At 35.9% G+C, this 21,727-nt stretch overlaps 2 protein-coding genes across 2 annotated transcripts; both read left to right on the forward strand.

Moving 5' to 3' along the window:
• The first annotated feature begins 466 nt into the window (after nt 1-466).
• Nucleotides 467-12,958, forward strand: LOC128028698 (E3 ubiquitin-protein ligase RNF169). The gene is made up of 6 exons (XM_052615992.1): nt 467-872; nt 1,497-1,570; nt 1,902-1,988; nt 2,132-2,226; nt 3,032-3,134; nt 8,038-12,958. The coding sequence occupies exons 1-6, from the start codon at nt 506-508 to the stop codon at nt 9,166-9,168; spliced, it is 1,857 nt and encodes a 618-aa protein (XP_052471952.1). The 5' UTR covers nt 467-505; the 3' UTR covers nt 9,169-12,958.
• Nucleotides 12,959-15,759: 2,801 nt separating this feature from the next.
• LOC128028733 (signal peptidase complex subunit 2) lies at nt 15,760-20,329 on the forward strand. The gene is made up of 5 exons (XM_052616061.1): nt 15,760-15,896; nt 16,558-16,641; nt 16,734-16,893; nt 17,006-17,141; nt 19,210-20,329. The coding sequence occupies exons 1-5, from the start codon at nt 15,858-15,860 to the stop codon at nt 19,394-19,396; spliced, it is 606 nt and encodes a 201-aa protein (XP_052472021.1). The 5' UTR covers nt 15,760-15,857; the 3' UTR covers nt 19,397-20,329.
• The last annotated feature ends 1,398 nt before the right edge of the window (nt 20,330-21,727 follow it).

Consider the following 21,727-nt stretch of genomic DNA (forward strand, 5'->3'; position numbering starts at 1 on the left):
AACACGAGGTATAACATATTATCATGTTAACATTATCTTCCAGAGGAAAAATTAAAACTACATAATATTGTGTGTGTGTGTGTGTGTGTGTGTGTGTGTGTGTGTGTGTGTGTGTGTGTGTGTGTGTATATATATATATATATATATATATATATATATATATATATATATATATATATATATGCCTTCAGAGCATTAAATGTTTTCTGTAAATGAGAACTTTTTTTTTTTTTTAGTCAAAAACTGCAGTCAGCGGTACAAAAAGTAAAGCAAATAAACAGACATAAACATACATATAGATAGTTAGTGACAAATTGAAAAGTTAAACAAAGATTTGAAAATGTTTACAGATTGAAACGCATTTTGCAGTTTTCTTATTTTTCAGCCCCAATATTGTATTTAGGTATTGCAAAATTTGTGTGAGAACTGGTCGTTCTACCACCGCTGTATGTGACGCCATGGCTGGGCGGGGCTTGTTTTCAAACCCAGACGCAGGCACATACCAATGAAGATGGCGGCGGTGGGGTCCGCCAAATCCGCTGGACTGGGGCAAAGAGGTAAAAGCAGGCCTGGCACTCTCGCTGCTCCACTGAGTTTGGAGGAGTCCCGGTGTCCGGTGTGCTCCGAGATTCTCCTGGAGCCGGTAACGATGCCATGCGGACACTCGGTGTGCCTGCATTGCTTCCAGCGGACGGTGAAGTTAATCAGTCTGTGCTGTCCTCTGTGCCGGCTGCGAGTGTCCAGCTGGGCCCGTAAACAGTCCCGGGAGAAGAGCCTGATCAACACCGAGCTCTGGGAGCTGGTCCGGCTCAGTCACCCGGAGAGATGCAGGCGCAGGCTGGAGCAGAGAGACCGAGAGACCGCGGACGGAGGTGCGGAGGACTTCAAATATTACATAATCATGAGTTTGAAATAATCATTTACGCTTCGAAAAATCGCAGTATGACAGTTTCCCAGCTTCAGTGAATTCAGTTCAGTCGACCCTTTTACCAATATTTTTTAATATATATATATATATATATATATATATATATATATATATATATATATATATATATATATATATATATATAATTTACTTTGGTTTGGTCTGTGTATAAACGCCCAGTTTACGTTTTCAACTTCAACAAAACACGTCTTGAATACTGTTGTACCGAGTACAATTTGAATGGCTTATTTTGTTGATATTTTATGTCATGTATTTATATTTCATAATATCATGTGTTTATATATAGCTTATTTGACTATTATTTTATGTATGTTTCTTATCCATCTTTGACTTGCTATTTTTGAAGTCTTACAAGACAGTCAGTATTATTTCTGTTATAGTAACTTATCCTGGTTGTTTGTAAACTCCATTGGTATTTGTCCAGGCATGTGTGTGTCCAGTGGGTGGAGTCAGTGACACAACTGAGATTCATGTTTATTATGGTCTGGTCACTTTAGTGAGCAAGTTAGCCATTTTCTGCTAATATATTTATGTTTTCATCTTTTAGAAATTTTCCGTGCACCTGTACCAATTCATAAGTCTGGAGAAATGCGTCAAGAGTACGAGAAACAAAAGATGAAGGTAAGTCAGAGGGGTATGACACACTAAAGTGAGTATGCTCTTGATTGCGGTTTTATTGCATTATATATCTCAGACATATAACTTGCATAGTTTTACAGTGTTTTTGGATATCTAGGATACTGTGGTGTTAACTATTAATAAAACGACTGAACTATTGTTCCAACAAAGTGGAAACATCCACAAATGTCTTTTGTATGGCCAGTAAATAATAGCCTGCACTTAATTTGGTATTTTGGTAAAATGCAAAGCACTTCTGGTTTCTAATAAGCTTGTTTTATTATATGTTCACCTTTATACTGTACATATATAAAGAACTGTGTTATTTCTTCAGGGTGGAGGCAGTGAAGAAACTGAAGAGCGAAAGAAAAAAATCCACAGAAAAGAAGACTGTGGGATGCTAAAACACTGTCAATATCCTGTATGTTTAAAACTTTTATTTTTTTTAAATATTGTTTTTACCTACTTGGGTCTAAACATGAACAGTTCATTCATAATTTGGGATATTTATTTCATTAACTGTTTAGTTCCTGCTCAATTACGTATGATCTTTCCATGTTTCAGTTCTGTGGAGTGTCAGACTCTGAGAATGAAGAGCCGGTGGGAAAGAGGACCCGACATGTTTCAGCATTTGTGCGAAAAACTGCTTTCAATAGAAGGTATTGCACTTATGCAAAAAACACACCTCTTCATTCTTTATTATGACATTTTAGGACAACATTCATAAAAACTATGAAATCGCAAATAGAGGTATAGAAATTATGTGTCAAGCAAATAAATATTATACTTTGTTAGAAGTTATTCAGAGATTCCTTTTGTCTAGATTGCAGCCACACACTTTTTAAACAAATATGTAACAATATTAGGGTTGCATGATAAATCGCATGCGATATTTAATGTGCATCTTGTCAGTAAAGCCGGTTCTGTAATCAGTGGTTAATCCTCATCACCTGCGGCTTTCATATGGAGCAGCATTAACTACACAGAGCCATTGTTCACTGATAAGCTGCACAAAACATGCGCAAAATATGATCGTGTTTTTGCGCAGCTTGTCAGTGAACAAAGGCTCTGAGTAGTTATATTGCTCTATGTGAAAGCGTGCAGGTGATGGAGATTTACCGCTGATTACAGAACCGGCTTTACTGACAAGATGCGCATTAAATATTGCATGCTATGTATCATGCAACCCTAAATAATATTCAGACCAAAAATGTATTTTAAAATGTAATACATTTATTGATCTGTATCTGCCAACGAGCAAAACTATTAATACCCCTAATTAATATAATTAATCAGCTAATTAATATTAGCTGATGCCAAATGTCAGATGATTAGTCGCTTTTAGAAGATTAGTAATTTTTTACGTCACTGTTTAATTTTTATTCATCCCTCAATAAATAGTTTTCTGATTGTAAGATGTTAAAAAAAGATATAAATCCATTCTATCATTGTGCTGTATTACAGTTGTCTTAATAGCAGTGCTGTCCAGAGGAGCAGGAGCTGTACAGATTCTGAGGATGGAAGAGGAAAAAATAGAGTTCACGCACATCATGCCGGTCCTGACAAGGTATAAGATTTCACTTCTTGGCTGAATGAGTATGTGAAATAATCTTCAGACTAATTGGTTGTTTAGGGTGAGTTGTTGGATAAAACACCAGTCCTGTTGTTCCGAGAAATGTAACTGGCTCTCAACTTTAATTGCTGAGTATGTTGTTGTAAGTCAAATTATTTAGAAGACATAATGATTTTATTTTTTCTAAAATCCTGTCAAATGTGCAAAAACTACTAGCTACTACTAAATATTGTATAAACATAATTTTCTGTAAAGTTGCTTTGTAACGATTTATTTTGTAAAAAGCGCTATACAACTAAACTTGAATTGAATTGAATTGAACATAATGTATTTTCCGGACTATAAGTCGCACTTTTTTTCATAGTTTGGCTGGTCCTGCGACTTATAGTCAGGTGCGACTTATTTATCAAAATTAATTTGACATGAACCGAGAGAAATGAACCAAGAGATGTGAACTAAGAGAAAACATTACCGTCTCCAGCCGCGAGAGGGCGCTCTATGCTGCTGAGTGCTCCTGTAGCCTACACTGAGCAGCACAGAGCGCCCTCTCGTGGTTGGAGACGGTAATGTTTTCTCTTGGTACTTGGTTCTAAATAAATGCGACTTATATATGTTTTTTTACTCGTCATGATGTATTTTTGGACTGATGCGACTTATACTTAGGTGCGACTTATAGTCCGAAAAATACGTTATTTATCTGCAACATTTAGTACAGTTCATAATTTTCAGGTTTCACTGAAATCATAATCTGGCATACTTGTAAAAACTGATTATTTCTGTATAAATAAAGTGGTAAAATTTGAGTAAATGTGATTTTAAATGTTATAATATTGTTTTTATAATGTCTAAATGCAAACCCAAAAGTACTGTATTAGCGAGTTGAATGAGCCCATTATTGGCCCTCTGCTGCCATCTCTTGGCTATAATTGCAATTTTAGGGAACTTCCCAAATAAATATAGTGTCTTTTTAAGCTTTATCACTTTATTGTGCCAATTGTTATTCAATATCCGTTAAATGTTGCATACTTGTTTAGAATCATAAAATGCACAGGAACTGACTTGGTTTTGTGAAGTTTTGAGTTGTATTTTAGGATTTACAGGCTTTTGGGTACACTAGATCGAGAGCATATTTTTAAAGGGCCCCTATTATGCCATTTCCAATATTGCCTTTCATGCACTGTGTATTGTGCTGTATGTGAATGAAATTATCTGCAAAAGTTGTAGCGCTGAAAGTACACAATAAATAAAGTTACTGTCTCCCAAAATGAAGAATCAACACTGTATAGTCTAGACGAGTCGTTAGTAATTTGAATAAAATAATATATTGTATGTGCTCACCTAATTTTGTGAAGTTTTGAATTTCCGTTTAGACTTTAAAGGCTTATGGGTAAATTGGGCCACATCCACACAAAGCTAGAGCTTTCCCTATCCAATCTTTTTTACCTCGATGTAAAGAAAAATTCCATAAACACGGCATCATCTTAAGAAATATCTGCATACACATGAAATACATGTATACATGTACACGTATACATGCCAGACCAGTCTGTGGTGCTGTAATTCTGCCACAGAGATACACTAAAAATGGGGAAGAATTCATAGACTAGAGCATGTGCATAAACCTTTTGTGTAGTCCACCATTGTTGTTGTTGTTGCTGTTACGTGACATAGCAGTGTTTGATTCAAGTCGAGAAGTTGGGTGACGACATCATCATTTCACAAAGAATTGTACTGCAGTAGTTTTGTTTTCAAAATTGAGCAAAAAACCTAGGACTAGTTCAAAAAATGATAGAAAATTAGACTTCTTTATGATAGAAATACTACAGCCACTAGGCTTGGGCGGTATCCAAATTTTGATACCGTCAAACCTCCTCCCTATTTTACCTCGGTATATGGTATTACCGTGAATAATTAACGTAATAATTGACGTAAGGCTTAGACAGCATCACCAAACTGTTGGCTTGTGCCTAAGCCATTCAGAAACTGAATACCAAACACTAATACTGAAACAATAACAAAATGACATGCACAACAATATTAACAACTTTTATTAGCAACAAATAGCAATAGTCAAACATAATTAAATTAACATAAACATACAGAACAGTTTTTGAGCAGAGATGCGCACACAAATCAATAAAATCACTTGGGGTGTGCACAGATATTATTATTATAATATTCGTTCGGCTCTAATTATTCGATAAATAAAAATGATATTCGAATTTCAACATATTTTTGCTTGCCACAAAGAAAAGAAAAAAGGAAAAGTCCACAATAAAATTGTTCCGGCGTCTCTCAAGCAACGAATTAACACCGCTAACTTGGAGAATGCAGTGAAAACTCCTCTTCTCGCATCTGCCCTAGACCCTCGGCCCAAAGATGTCAGGTTTCTCGATGAGAGAAGTAAGAAAAAAAAAACTTTTTGGAACATTATCAGAACATTTTCCTTGATGCGAGGGGTGCGTCACCAACGATGAAGAGGATGAAATGCCCACTCGTCGGAAAAGATCTTCTTCTCCAGTTCTTCAGCGATGATTACAGAGAATCCAGCCGAGACGAGTGGGAACAGTTCTTGCTGGAGCCATGTATTCCACCAGATGAGGATCCCATTCAGTGGTGAAACGAAAACACGAAGCGATTCAACAAAACTTAGCTTAGCACACCGTTATTTGTGAGTTCCGCCAACGTCTGTGCCGTCAGAGCGCGTTTTCTCCGCGGCCGGCCTTATTTTTAACAGACTAAGGAGCCGACTTTCCCCCGATCATGTTTACATGCCCGTGTTTCTTAACAAGAACATGTAAAACAATAGAAAAAAAAAGCAAAAAAGATTTGCAGACAGTTTAAAAGTTAAGTGTAAGCTACATTTTGTACAATGGCATAATTGCTGCAGGCTGCTTTACGCTTTTTTTTTTTTTTTTTTGCTTTTAATCTGTAGGCTACTTTTGTTTGTTTGCGTTGTTAAAGTTTTTCAGCTACAAAACAGGATGTGTAATGTTCAAGCTTATTGTGTGTAAGCTTGTTCCAAAATGACAGAAACAATAAATGTTGCTGAAAAATAACGTCTGTCTCATTAAACTTAATTTAAATAAACGAATATTCGAATATTCGTTTTTTGTGAGCTCAAAATTATTCGAATGTGATATTTGCGGAAAAACGCCCATCCATAAAAAATCACACTGCACGAACAACTTTTAATAACAAAGAGCAGCTTATAAAAAAGAGCGAATAGACCCACAACACTCAACCAGAGTTGAATTTAAATATATATATATATATATATATATAAAATAAAAAAATTATTGAAAAGCAATGTTTAAATAAAAACAACTTCTTTCCAGTCTTCTTTCCAAAATAGTTTTTTAATAAAAACCAAATAAAAATACCCGAATCCATTAAATAAATAAAAAATAATCAGTGCCAATAGGAACGAATGGCAGGTGGCATACAATCTAGTCGAGATTTTTCGCTAGGGCACGTTGTGGACCGACAACTTTGTCTGCGGTGCTGAAAACCTGCTTCGATGGTGTGCTTGTGGCACAGACGCAAAGGTACTTTCGTGCAAATCGCGACATCTGGGGAAAAAACTAGTCAGCATTTTTCCATAAATGAAGTGGGTCCTCGTCTCCTTGACTAAACTGGCTCTAAACAGTAGGCTGTTATTTCAGCTCCGATTCGGTCCTCTACGTTGTACAGGACCTGCCATTGCATCGGCTTTTTTTTTTTTTTTTTTTGCAGCATATTCCCAGAGTCATCTTTTTTTGTGAGGGCACAATTTGCAAATAGCCTCGTCCTTATTTACCACCTCTCCCTTCTCGTTCGGTCGAAACCCGAAATACTGGCAAACTGCAGAATTTATGTTCTTTTTTTTGAAACCAGGTCACTGCGCAACTCGCCATCTTTTCCCCTCCTCTCTCTTTCTCCTCGTCTCGTTGTCACGCGATGACAACCACGCATACACATTTTTAGGCATTAATTAAATTATATTTAATCCTTGTCTCCTATATAACTGCACTGTTTTTTTTAAAAATTATTATTATTAACGGTATGACGGTATTGGAACTGATACCGTTGCTATTTTTAGATCCCGCGGTATACCATATTACCGTATTACCGCCCAAGCCTAACAGCCACTGTCATTTCTTGAACAAGAACATGTGGACATCAACTCAGCGCAAGGTTTAAAATTTTTATTTTGATCTTGTGCATGAACAGTTTGCACAATTGAAAAGATTATGTATTCTCCTGTGTTGGGGTGTGTTCATCAATTATTTACCTTATAAATCTGATAGAATGATGCACATGCTCATAATAATTGTTATAAATTGTTTATCCTCTGTTTGATTACATCTTTAATTGATTTTTGTGTTCATTTCTGTTATTTGTACAAACTGACAGTCACCACTGATAAGCTACTACTAAATATTGTAGAAACTTAATTTTCTGTAAAGTTGCTCTGCAGTGATTTGTATCGTAAAAAGCGCTACACAAAACTTGAATTGAATATTGTTCCTAGATGAATGTTATAAGCAACTCAGATTCTTTGAGATGGTCTGTGCAAAAACTCGAAACAATCAGAAAGATTACATTTTACCATATAAAAATGAGTTTGCTACAATTTTTACAGATGTTAAACTTTTTGATATGATCAAGGCATGTTTGCCTACAAAACCAGCACATGCTCTGCAACCCTTTACTTTAATTATTTCAGACTTATGTGTCCTCTAGAAGCATGCATTCTGCAGAGCCCTACTCTGCAGGATGTTGGCCCTTCAGGAGCATGAATGGACACCCCTATAGTAAGAAAGAGCATGTGTTGTGGCAAGCTTGACAATAGACAAATTGTCCAGTGAATTTTTATTGTCAGTGATACAACTCTGCATCTCTTTCCCTGCTCTAGGCTAGCATCGCACATAGTTACAACGCTGGAATCCTTCTGTCCTCGGAGAACAGTCGCTCTTTCTCAGCACCAGTACTGACCTTAGATAAGAGACACCACTGGCGGGGCATCCACACCTCATCCGCTTCCCTCACGCTTCATACCAAACCAGAGAGGTCTATTAGCCCCGAGAGCAATGACAGCATATCGGAAGAACTCAACCATTTCAAGCCTATTGTCTGCTCACCGTGCACTCCACCCAAAAGGATGCCCGATGGGCGACTTTTGGAACCAACGATTGTGAAGTCAACCCCTAGGAACTTGACACGCACTCTGCAGAAGTCCACAAGCTACGAGGCCAGCCCAACCATCTTGCAGAAGTGGAAGCAGATTGAAGTTGATCGTCAGTTCATCAAGGTGAACTCAAAAGGTACAGTCACAAGTCCGATCGCAGAGGATCTTAGCCTTAAACTGAGTCCGGTTGAAGAATGGGACAGCCAACTCTGCAGCTGTGATGTAGCCAAGGACAGCTTGCAAGATCATCAGTGCATTTCTGTATCAAGTGCTAAGGATCGGAAGGATAAACCTATAGTCTGTAATAAACGACGGCTTGTATTTGATCAGGTTAACAAAGAGGAAGGTACACAGCCAGCTAGCGCTCCCATCAGGTCGATAACTCAATCCGTTGCAGATACTTCATCCGCAAAAGGGCGAAGCAAATGTGAAGCACTCTGTAAACCCACAGAAATTTGTGAACCGTTGCTTGATAAACACATTGGACACTGTAATCAGGGTACTGTAGACCCAGAGAACTTCATAAATGAGCCTACCACAAGGAGCTGTGTTAACAGACCTACCTCAAGAAGGAGCAAAAAGAGAAGCCACAAAACCAAACATTTGGAAGAGACCCTACAGACAAAAATATCCCGGACAGATGTCTGTGACAGGTTTGATGATCTGATTGTCCAGCAAATAAATCAGGAAAAGGAGGACAGAGAACTGGCACTAAAGCTACAAAGAAAGTTTGACAGAGAATTCAAAAAAGTAGACAGGCACAAAACAAGTCGTAACAATTACGAACTCCGGTCCTGGGCTACAAAAGATGGGATGGTAGGACACAGTACACGCAGATCAGGAAGAATCTCCAAATAAAATGAGCACTTTAGCTACAGCTGTTAAAGCATCCTCCAGTTATGGTAGTGTTTTATTGAAATGATTTGTCACCGTCACAAACGTTTTCTTTCTTGAGGCACTACAGAGGCGTTCTAACATCTGGATAAGTATTGCAAGATAAGGTTTTTTGCTTTTTTGACTTTTTATCCAAAGCAACTTGCGTTAATCGAGTCCACCAAGAGCAGAGGTGCCAATCCTGTTCCTGGAGATCTTGCAAAGTTTAGCTCCAACCCTGATCAAATACAACAGAGCCAGCTAATTAAGATCTTGAGCATTTAGTAATTACAGCCTGGTGTGTTGATCTGAACTCTGCAGGTAGATCTTCAGGAACAAGTTTGGGCGCCCATGACCTAGAGCAAGCAAGTGCTTTGCTTGCAGCAGAATTGTGGTAAGACAAGTGTGGACTCTCAGGAACTTTCCCAAATATGAGGATCTAGATCAGTGATCCTTAAATCTGGCTCACGAGATCCACTTTCCTGCAGAGTATAGCTCCAACCATAATCAAACAAACCTACCTGTGATTTTTCTATTGACCCTGAAGACACTTATTAGCAACCTCAGGTGTGTTTGATTAAGGTTAGAGCTAAACTCTGCAGGAAAGTGGATCTTGTCAGCCAGATTTGAGGATCACTGATCTAGATTTTAAGCTGCAATGTTTTGTTTCAAGCTCTCGTACTGTTTAACTGGCTTCTACTACTCAAAAAGAGAGGAAATTAGGTGTATGCTGTTTGGGAGAAGAAAAACGTACATAACTATTTATAAAAACTCTAAAAAGATTTTTAGTACTTCAAGCCAGAGATGACAGTACTCCTTACAATCTTATTGTGATCATCACAATCGCTCTTCAAGAAATTATCATAGAACATTTGTTGAAACAGGTGTTTTGTACAAAAATTGTAGCATAATCCTTTTCCTTTGGCTTTTATATATTATTGTTATTGTTATTGTTGTTGATTTGTTTTTTACAATTTAGGTAGAAAACAGTAAAAAATTGCAGCCTTGGGTCAGAAAACTACTCTACACAAGTACATAGACGCAAATGCTTGTTCAACAAATTGCAATTGTTGTATGTAACCTCTTTACTTTGTTCTTGTTGTACTTTGGTGGAAACAAACCTCAGTACTCAAGGCAGTGATATAATTGCCTTCAAATGTTTGTGCCATTAACCATGTTGTATTATTTTTTTAGCTAGCTAGCTATGAGCGTATTGGCAGTTTAAGGCAGGGTAGGTAGTTTAGTTCAAAAATGTTTTATGTTGGTTGAAAATCTCTTCACATTACTGAACAATCACTAAGTTAAGTGGTCTAAATATCTATATCGGTTTCTATATTATTTGTATCATCTGTGGAAGGCGTTGGACCATAAAATGTCCGAGGGCTACCATAGGCTGTCCTACCTGCCTGTCAACATATGTATTTGCATACCTCTGCACTTCGTACTGTAATGTTATCTCACCACTGAATGAGACATAAGGTAATCTGTCACCGTTGCATTCAGTCCTCCTCCAATGCTGTTTCTCTTTGTGTCACTGCTTAGCGTCTGGTCTGCCAGTGCGCATTCATGTTTGCAGGAGGCGTGGCTTTGCAGAGTGATTTGCAAGGAGGGTGGGATCTTATGCTTTGAAAACTAGCTTTCTATTGTTAGCCTCTCTGAAACGGATCGTAAATAGTTCACCATAGACAATCCATAGAGGATCGTTGATAACGGTTTATGCCTGTCCCTGTTATAGCACCCCTTGTGGCAGTGATGAGAATTCTATTAACACACATACTGGTGTTGTTACTTTTTTTTTATAAGTAACATTTAAACATTTATTTGTCGGAAATCAAACTTGAGTATCAAGAGCTTGTGTTTACATGTTTGTGTAGAGTATTTTGGGGCCTAACTATGTTAATAATATTACTATACTGTTTTTCGCTATTAAGTAAAATAGTTATAAAATAGTTTGGGATTTTAAAACGCTAAAAGCATTGTGTAAGTGTTGACATTAAGATTTCTAAAGAAAATCTTTTATTATTATTATTTAAAGCCTAACTTTTTTCTGTATTTAAGTGTTTTGACCCTTTTCAAATTGTAATCTGCATTTGGACTTTTCAAATTATGAAACACCACAACAATATAAAATAAAAAATAAAAAACTTGATTTGGCAACCAGCCAAAGTAGTATGAGAATTTTCTTTAATACAATAGTTTTCTGTCATTTAATTTTTTATAGTTTACCCATATTTCACTTGATGTTCACACTAATCTTAAGGGCTACTTTCATTTCAGAACCATATCTACATTGAACAAAATTATAAACGCAACACTTTTGTTTTTCCTCCATTTTTCATGAGCTGAACTCCAAGATCTAAGACTTTTTCTATGTACACAAAAGGCCTATTTCTCTCAAATATTGTTCACAAATCTGTCTAAATCTGTGTTAGTGAGCACTTCTCCTTTGCTGAAATAATCCATCCTCCTCACAGGTGTGACATATCAAAATGCTCATTAGACAGCATGATTATTGCACAGGTGTGCCTTAGGCTGGCCACAATAAAAGGACAACCTAAACCTGCAACCATATACGTCTGCATTAATCCAAACACATTTGAAAATGGCCTTTTCATTTTAAAACACTCTCTGTCCACAATAGCATTTTCAACCATTTTCCAAAAGTGTCTCATCCACAGAGGAACATCAGAAAATGTTAAATTCACTTTCTGCGCATTCGTAAAGCCTCAAAAAGGCTCACTACAGATTATACACATGGAACAGACATGAGACGTTTTCATGCAGTTTTTCTGCCAGGAAATTTGATTTATTTTGTTTACGAAAAGAATTCACTATTCACTGACGTGTCCAGGTTGCTCAAACTCACGGTTGTATGTCTGCCCTCATGTTTTGCCGCAAATAGAAATCGTGAGTAAATTTGCTTTCATCTTTTGCAGGACTGTGATATGAAGAGTATACAAATTAACACATCTATAGCAATAGTGTGAAAGTGCATAGTGTGCACGATTGCAGTATAAACACAGATATCTATTTGTATAATATGTGCATCAGATGACTAAACTTTTATCATCGTTTTCAATAGCCTCCGTTTTCACAGTCCACGATACAATGCGAAAACCACGTTTTCAAATTTATCCACTTTGGAGAGCGTTTTCAAAAAGCTCAGTTTTCCTCGACTAAAAACGCCATCTTGGTGTGGACGACAGGCTAAAATGGACAGAACAAGATGTGTTTTCAAACAAAAACGTATCAGTGTGGACACGGCCTCGTAAGAGCAGTTTTATCACACAGCACAATGCAGATTTGTGAAAAATATTTGAGAGAAACAAACAAAAAAAAGTCTTAGACCTTTGACGTCAGCTCATGAAAAATGGGGGCAAAAACAAAAGTGTTGCATTTATAATTTTGTTCATTGTATTAAGCTTTGTTTAGTAGAGAGACCACATGCATATGCACAGACATTTAATCTTTAATCTTTATTGCAAATAGATACATTTCTATACTGTATACTTTGTAATGTGCCAACGTGTGATTTCTGCAAATCAAGGAATCTTTCCTTTTTTTATCATTTTTTTTAAATGTTACTGTACTATTTTGGAAACATGACTTGCCTATATTGATACAGATGCAAAGATGTTAATATGAGCTGTTTCTGATGGGCTTTCAAAGCACTTGGATTGTCTTCCACTGTTGAAAGGAATTGCTGGATTTGGATGTTGCATATGTTTGGACTCTGTGGAGATGTAAAGCACACATTATATTTATTTGAACAGTACTTTGTAGTAATGTCGTCTTTTTAAATATTGCATTTAAAAAAAAAAAAAAAAACAGGATTTTTTTTTGTTTCACTCAACAAAACACTATGAGGATTATAACTTGACAGGAGTTTATGTAGCATTCATTCAGAATTGTTTTGTTTTGTTTAAATATTTAAATATTTTGTTTTGTTTTGACTCATCTTATTAGGTGCTCAGGAGGGTTATATACTTTTTGTTTTTAAGTATGCCTTGCTTCCTTATTACAGACATTTAGTCTATTCTGAAAGTATTATCAACTTTTTTTTTTTTTTTTTTACTTTTTTTTTACTTGATGCATTTAGTAATTGTTCTTTTCATATTTTGTCATGTTTACCTTGAAGGATTCATTGAAGAAAATCAAGATAAAAATAATAATAATAAAAATATAATATTAATAAAGGAAGACAAAAGTTAAATGTGGTCTAGTGGTCTTCGCCTTTATTTCATAACTTGGAAAATATACATCTGCAAATAAAGATGCTAAATCTACCTGAATGAAATCACTCCCTACAGGAATTAGTAATCTTGAAAACCCTGGATCAGCGTGGGATTGGTGACTGTTGGGACCCAAAAAAAAGTGCAACCGGTTTAATGTCTGTTTAGCAGATAAGAAGGAAGGTTATTTATATGAACTAATAAAATGTGAGATATTTCTTTAAAAGTTTGTAATCATGACTGGAAACGGACAGACATAAGTCATTAGGTCCTATAGTGGGCGGCGTATGTCAGATGGGGTGATGACATATAAAATGTTTTAGAAATATAAAATATTGTATGTGATAACGTCCAGAATTGAGGCTTTTATGTTGGGCGCAGAAAATCAATACGTTTAGTTTATGGTTCGTAGCTATTTTAAAGAGTGCGCCCTTAAAATAATTCTCAGTTTTTATTTCCGAACATAATTTATTTAGTCTCTCTGCCATTTTTATTCAGTCTATGTATTTTTTATTTATTTATTTTTTATTATTAAGAACATTATATAGACAAAGAAAAAACAGTTACAATGTATAACAAATAAACAAAAAGTATAAGTAAAGAGGAAAAATATAATAATAATAAAAAAAAAAAACTACTACAAGACGGGGTACAACTAATCACAGAAGATTACATCAAATGAAAAGATAAAAAGACTTACAAATTTCAATTCATTTTTTAAAGCCTTCTTGTTAAACGAGTTAAATGACCTGAAGATTTACATTTATGTATTTAAAATTTTCTTTAAGAAATACGTGATGGATAATAAAAAAAGAAACTTCTCTTAGTAGTAATTAAGGATCTATTTGGAATCAGCCAAATTTTCTTCCATGCAATATCAAAAACAAAGGTATTCCAATATACTGTGACTTTTGGAATTGAAACATTTTCCTTGAGAAATAATAAACATATTGATCTATTAGAAGAAGTGGATTAAAAAAAGCAATATTTCCCCACCATTGTAACAGTAGGGTCTGCAGAAGGTAAAATAGCGGGGTAGGGGATATGTTGAAATAGTCTAATAACTCCAGATGGTATGGCATTGAATACAATAGTAAATTCTTTAGAGGTAATGGGAATGTTAAAACAGTTAAGAAATTCCTCATAGTTTAATATAAGGCCATTTGCATTAAATAATTGATTTACAGGCAAAATATCTGCCTCAAACCAGCGCTGGAAGAAAAGTGATCTGTTTATATATAGAATATTTCTGTTATTCCATATAAAGTATTTATGAAGAGAAAATTTATGTTTGTATAGAAGAGAGCAGGCGAGAAGGAGCTTCTTATGAAATTTAGATAATTTAGTTGGTATTTTTTCAACATTATAATTACAAAGCAACATAAAAATAAATCCACCAAATTTGGAGAAAATATATTAAAATATTATAGTATTCTATATATTATAGAACGGGAAGCTGGTGCTGGACCAATATGAGAAATCTGTTTCAAAGCTTCATGATACATTGGCCACAGACAAGAAGACAAAGTAACGTTTAGTAGAAATGGGCAGAACTGGCCTTCAGTGACTCCGCACATGCAGTAACGGTGGCTTTAGTGAGTGTTATCAGAGTTTAGCTCGCAGCTATTACGTTACATAAGGTCAGCACAGTGTTCTATTGCTTCAGAGAAAAAAATGGTCCAGTTTTGCTTTTTTTTTTTTTTTAATGCAAGTTCAGTTTATTCTGGTGTTTCATTTTAATGCACTTAATAAAAATTAAGAAATTGTTACAACATGCATAGATAAGAAAAAAACTGTGTTCTTCTATATCAGACGATTTTAGGTAAATTTAAACACTCACTTTAAAGAAATAGTTGACCCAAAAATGTTATTTTTTATTTTATTTTTTATTTTTTCAACATTATAATTACAAAGCAACACAAAAAATAAAAAATAAAAACCACCAAATTTGGAGAAAATATATTGTGGAATAAAGTTCCAGACTGAGGTTGGATTTTTGAGAAAGTGTTTAGCCCAAATAATTTTAAGAGTATTATTAAATGTGCGATTAATCTAACACTGAAACAACAATTTCCATAAGTATTACAAACAACACATTTCTTGATATAATGTATGCTATTTTTATAATTAAATAATATTTTGTCAATACTTTTGAGAACGTGGTTATCAACATGGAGAGACTGAGCCAGCATATCATAATCTGGAGATTCCAAGAGATAAATCTCTCTGCAGCCATAAATTAAATTTTCGTTGTGTTAATTAATTATTACGTCAACGTATCTAGCCAATCAGAGAGCTCGTCCTAGCCACTGTAACCCGCCCACTCGTCGTAGCCACTACCGTTAAGTCGCTCTGTTTCAAACCGATTTCGATTGGTCGGTTTTTGTGCGATTTTAGCCAATCACACTCACCCAGGTCACAGCAAACCAACAGGAAGAAAAGATGGCGGCGAGGAACGGGAAGAATGGACTGCTTGAAAAAGTAAGAAATCTTTATTGGCTGCACATTTTTGGAGATACGATTATATTTGTGCAACCATACCCATAACACAACACAACACAATTAATTATTGTTTATACGCTACATCTTTCGCATCTCTTAATCGGATGTGATGCGACCATCGCTCTTGTTTGGTACCAAACTTGTATAACGTTAAGTGGCTTCATTTTATTCATTGTGCATATATATTTTTTGTCACTTGTAGCAAATGTGTTCTAACTAAAATAGTTGTTAATATGTTCTAACATCCAGGCAGTAATAATACTGGTTTTAGTTTCTAAAGGACCTTAAACCATTTATTTTTAGAGTCTGACGTATAATGAAAGTAATGCCTTGCTGATGTTTGGTGCCAGATGTTATTTCTTGAGTTGCTCAGACTCATTCAATGATGGATACTTTGGGCTGATGACTTGATTAGTAACTCAAGTCATACTGCACTAGTTGCAACCATATGTTTCGGAGTCCAGCCAGTGAAGACACTGTAATAGAAAAGTATTTTTATATCATCACATTTGATATTAACTGGCAAATCAAATGACTATAATTTACTTGCAAATGTGAAAGTTTTAAAAGTAACTGTTTGACAATGAGATCTGCTAAAATCGTGTGCATCAGCTAATCTCAATGAATTTCTTGATTTCAGTGGAGGATTGACGAAAAGCCTGTGAAGATCGACAAATGGGACGGTGCAGCGGTGAAGAACTCTCTAGATGATGCAGCTAAAAAGGTGTGCACCTGTTTATAAATGAAATTAAGGTAGAATAATAATTACAATTGTAGATTATTTTGTGCAAAATAACTTTTCTTTTTCAACCGTAGGTTCTGATAGAAAAATACGGCTACATTGAGAACTTCAACTTAGTCGATGGACGTCTGGTCATTTGCACGGTCTCCTGCCTTTTTGCCATTGTAGCTTTAATTTGGGACTACCTGCACCCGTTCCCAGAGTCCAAGCCTGTACTGGCCTGCTGCGTCGTTTCATATCCTTCACCGAGCAAACTCCCAACAGAGTGGAGATCAACAATTCAGAGGTTTGAGTGTAAATGAATGTAAACTGGGCATTGGTCGTTTTTCTCCTTAATAGATCCACACATACTTCATCATGATGGGGATTTTGACCCTCTACACCTCTTACAAAGAGAAGAACATCTTCCTCGTGGCCATGCAGAAGGACCCAGCTGGCATGGACCCGGATCACACCTGGCAGCTGTCCTCTAGCCTAAAAAGGTGAATTTTGCATGTTTTGTTTTCTCCTTTTATTTATTTTATATTTCTTTTCCAAACCCGTGAGACCTCTGTTCATCTTCAGAACACAGTTTAAGATATTTTAGATTTAGTCCGAGAGCTCTCAGTCCCTCCATTGAAGCTGTGTGTACGGTATACTGTCCATGTCCAGAAAGGTGAGGAAAAATATCATCAAAGTAGTCCATGTGACATCAGAGGGTCCGTTAGAATTTTTTGAAGCATCGAAAATACATTTTGGTCCAAAAATAGCAAAAACTACAACTTTATTCAGCATTGTCTTCTCTTCCGGGTCTGTTCCAATTTTTTTTATATATATTTTAGTATTTATTAAAGTTTTTAAGGTATCTAATATTTGGATACTTAATTTCCACAATCTAAATCTTCTCAAAAATTAAACGTTTGTTGTCATTTAGAAGGGTGTAGGCCTTCTTGCACTTTATGCTGTTACATTATGAATTTGTATTCAGTGGCATAAAACGGTCTTTAAAATTACAATAATATCGGTTATCACAATTATTTCTGGGGCAACATATTGCACAACAAAAAGTTATCGTGACCGGCCTAATTGTAACAGCCTTTTAAAAGGTAATCAATTAAGTCTACTATTAAAGTTATTATTATAAATGAGAATTACATTCTATTGTACGGTGATATATTTTTGTCACCATTTCAAGATTAACCTAATTTTTTAAGTATTTGAAGTGTTGTAGTGAAGACCTTTGTATATTTGTGTGTACATGATATAACAATAGTTTTTTGTGTGTGTGTGTCTCATGAAGTCAGACACTGAATGCACCACGAGCATCAGCATGTGTACTGGCATGTATGTTTAGTAAATGAAACTATCACCCATTTACTTTGGAGACATGCAGAACGTGTAGATTTCTCATTTAAATGGCAGTCTTTCCGCGCTTCAACTTTTATAGACACTACTTCACATCACAATTTGATACTTTATTCATGTAATCTTGATTTTATACAAATACAACAGATCAATAAAGAAGTTAATAATATCGAGTTACATTTTGGATACAGTATTTTCTGTTTTTGCTATGTTTCACTGATGTGCCTCTCAGAGAAGCACTTGTGTTTCTTGCTTGAATCTTCGTTTAATTCTTAACGAATCATCAGAGTCAATGATTCAATCCGTCCACCTATTTTATGCGCGTTTTGGATTATTGCATAAAAAAACACTGGATGGAAATGCCAAGATGCGCATAAACTTATGCACACAACCGAGTAGGATGAAATTTGTATCCAATAAGAAAAAATTTGCATTAACGATGGAAACACATTTACCAAATAAATTCCACCATGTGCATTGTAAAAAAAGTAATGTGTCTTTGCACTATGAGACAGGTTAACTTGACTATCGGACTGATCTCTTTCACAGCATCTGTATGTTGTTTTGGTCGTTCTGAAATGCCTGAGGAAACTTTGTCATCAAACTATTTTTGTATATTTACTGTCTTACACGACTGCTTTCCCAAACAGCAGCATCCACCTCTAATAGCAATGGCCGCATTCATTGTTATTGTTTATTGTAAAGTAATTTATTACATATGAAAATTATTATATTCACTGGTTCTCCTAGTTTTATTCGCAAATGTATTATGCGATATTCCAGTTTGCGCATTAGTTACATTTACTTTCACAACTTTAGATGGAAACATAGCTAATGACCCATTTATAAAGATCATTATTTGTTTTGTTTCTAAATGAACCGATTATTTTGGACAAATTTGAATGAATGATTAAATGAATCGCTCATGAAGACAGGGTTGGGCTGCCACCTACTGATGGATTTAGACAGGCTTAATACATAGGAAGGGCAATAAAACACACTTGCACAAAATACTGCCAAAAATTATCCAAAAAATTTCAAGACTTTTTGATTAATATTGCACACCCGTAGGTTGTAGAACAAATCCATCACCATAAATCTTTAATGACAGTACTGTACGAAACACCTGTTCACTGTATAGCAGTGCCATTCTTCAGAAAAATTAATATCTGAATTGATTGCAACTAACTGACTTGTTTCCAATAGGTTTGATGACCAGTATACTTTAAGAATGTGTTTCACTGATGGGAAAACCAAGCAGTCCAGGGAGACAGAGTTTACGAAGTCAGTCGGGGCATTCTTCGACGAGAACGGGACGCTGGTGATGGACCACTATGAGAAATCTGTTTCAAAGCTTCATGATACATTGGCCACAGACAAGAAGACAAAGTAACGTTTAGTAGAAATGGGCAGAACTGGCCTTCAGTGACTCCGCACATGCAGTAACGGTGGCTTTAGTGAGTGTTATCAGAGTTTAGCTCGCAGCTATTACGTTACATAAGGTCAGCACAGTGTTCTATTGCTTCTGTTAAAGAAATGGTCCAGTTTTTTTTTTTTTTTTTTTTAATGCAAGTTCAGTTTATTCTGGTGTCTCATTTTAATGCTCTTAATAAAAATGAAGACATTGTTACAACATGCATGACATTTTTTGTAATAAATGTATTTTTTCATAAAGAGCAGTTACCATTAAGTTTTTAGGTGTTGGGAGGATATTTATATTTAAAAGCAAAATAAGTCCCTCCTTACTTTGGTAGTACTTTTGGAGGTGCTCCACAATAGTATGCCCACACATACATACATACATACACACACCTTCACATGTATATCAAATGTATCTTTTCAATCTGCACTTTTTTTTCTATTCTGAATTATACTTGTTTTTTAGGCTTTGAAGGACCGTGGGAATCAAAAAAGGGACTCTGTCAATCTGTTGTGTTGTTCCCATCTTGCTTTGTTACTTTTATGTTTGGCCATTTAAGCTTAAACCAGGGATAATCGTTTTATGTTCCATTTAGTTTCTATTTTTGGAGCATTGGATCAGTTTTGACCTGTTTTTCACACTCCGGAATGAATGGAGCTGAATTTCCTGGTTTTCTTTCTGTGTTCTGTCAACAAATATTTTCAAGTAGATTATCTATAATTTATTTTGAAAGAACCGTACATCTGGATGCAGTCTGTTTCTCTACATTGTGAAATATTTGGCATGCTGAATTCCTTGAAGAATTTTTTCTAATGATATTCAGCTTTAGCTACCCATATTGTATGTGCCTGTTATCAAACAAACAAAAGTAAAAAAAAAAAAATAAAGTGATAAGGCATTTTTACATATCTGTTCAGATGTCAATCTTTAATTTTAAGAACCGATTTCTTTTTCTTCTTCTTTTGACCAACTTTACTAATTTCCCAATTAATGTTACTTTTTTTTACATTTATATTTCATAACAACATTATTGCTATAGTAGTCACACTTATAAAAATAGGAATGCACCATGTAAATGGTTTCAACCTTTAGATTAAGCCACAAAAGTGCAATTGTTAGCTCAGTAAAGATGACTGTTATTTATTTTTTGATGTTTTCTTTATTTGCTTGAAGTTACACAACGATCATCACCCAAACATGCTTTCAGATAAACATATAGAATAAATAATATAAATAAACATTCAGAATAAGGTGTTTGTGATGGATTATGTAAAAGTGTATGTACACTATAGGCAGAAACTATGAACATCATTTACACTTGTGGAATAGACAGTAAAGTGCATAGAAAATATTTCAGTGTGCAAATGGATTACTCTGTATTCTGGATGAACAAACAGTAGTGCAAGTAATAACAAGTTTACAGTTTTTTTTACTGCAGTACCTTGCAGTAAGCAACTGAGCAGTTCCCATACCAGACTGTGATGCAATTGGTCAGGATGCTCTCGATTGCACACCAGTTTACCAGGATGGCTGAAGACAGCTGGTTCTTTTTCAGTGTCCTGAGTAGTCCAGGACAGGTCCTCCGAGATGGTAGTTCCCAGGAACTTGAGGCTGGAGACACGTTCAACAACCATCCCGTTAATGTGGATGGGGTCGTGCATGCTTCCTTTCTTATTCCTGTAGTCCAGAATAAGCTCCTTTGTCTTGCTGCTGTTAAGGAGCAGGTGGTTTTCAGCGCACCATGTGGGCAGGTGCTGTACCTCATCCCTGTCGGCAGTCTCATCATTGTCTCTCATGAGGCCATTCACTGTGGTGTCATCTGCAAAATGAATGATGGAGTTGGATCCATGCACAGGCTTGCAGCCATGGGTGTAAAGGGATTAAAGGAATGGGCTCAGCACAGAGCCCTGTGGTACGCCGCTGTTGAGTGTGATGGTAGTGGAGCAGGTGTGGCCTGACCTAACATGCTGAGGTCTGTTAGTCAGAAAGTCCATAATCCAGTTGCAGAAGGAGGTGTTAATGTCCAGGTCTCCAAATTTTGTGGTCAGCTTAGAGGGAATGACAGTGTTAAATGCTGAACTGAAGTCAACAAACAATACGTGTTGTTATGGTCCAGGTGTGTGAGTGCAGAACTGTGCATACTGCATCATCTGTGCTCCTATTTTTATGGTAGGCAAATTGGTGTGGGTCCAGTGTGGGTGGGAGGCAGTCTTTAAGGTGTGCTAGGACCAGTCGCTCGAAGCACTTCATAGTGATGAGTGTGAGTGCTACGGGGTGGTAGTCATTTAAGCACATTGGTGGGGA

This window comes from Carassius gibelio, chromosome A15, assembly GCF_023724105.1.
Source record: "Carassius gibelio isolate Cgi1373 ecotype wild population from Czech Republic chromosome A15, carGib1.2-hapl.c, whole genome shotgun sequence".
Classification (NCBI taxonomy): Eukaryota; Metazoa; Chordata; class Actinopteri; order Cypriniformes; family Cyprinidae; genus Carassius; species Carassius gibelio.

Bases quoted from the DNA above. Each gene is read 5' to 3' on its own strand.
- LOC128028698 (XM_052615992.1), top strand. From the start codon at position 506: ATGAAGATGGCGGCGGTGGGGTCCGCCAAATCCGCTGGACTGGGGCAA. The intron at 1,571-1,901 runs GTAAGTCAGAGG...TTATTTCTTCAG, and splicing joins ACGAGAAACAAAAGATGAAG to GGTGGAGGCAGTGAAGAAAC. The intron at 3,135-8,037 runs GTATAAGATTTC...TCCCTGCTCTAG, and splicing joins ATCATGCCGGTCCTGACAAG to GCTAGCATCGCACATAGTTA.
- LOC128028733 (XM_052616061.1), top strand. From the start codon at position 15,858: ATGGCGGCGAGGAACGGGAAGAATGGACTGCTTGAAAAA. The intron at 16,642-16,733 runs GTGTGCACCTGT...TTTCAACCGTAG, and splicing joins TAGATGATGCAGCTAAAAAG to GTTCTGATAGAAAAATACGG. The intron at 16,894-17,005 runs CATATCCTTCAC...AATAGATCCACA, and splicing joins ACTGGCCTGCTGCGTCGTTT to CATACTTCATCATGATGGGG.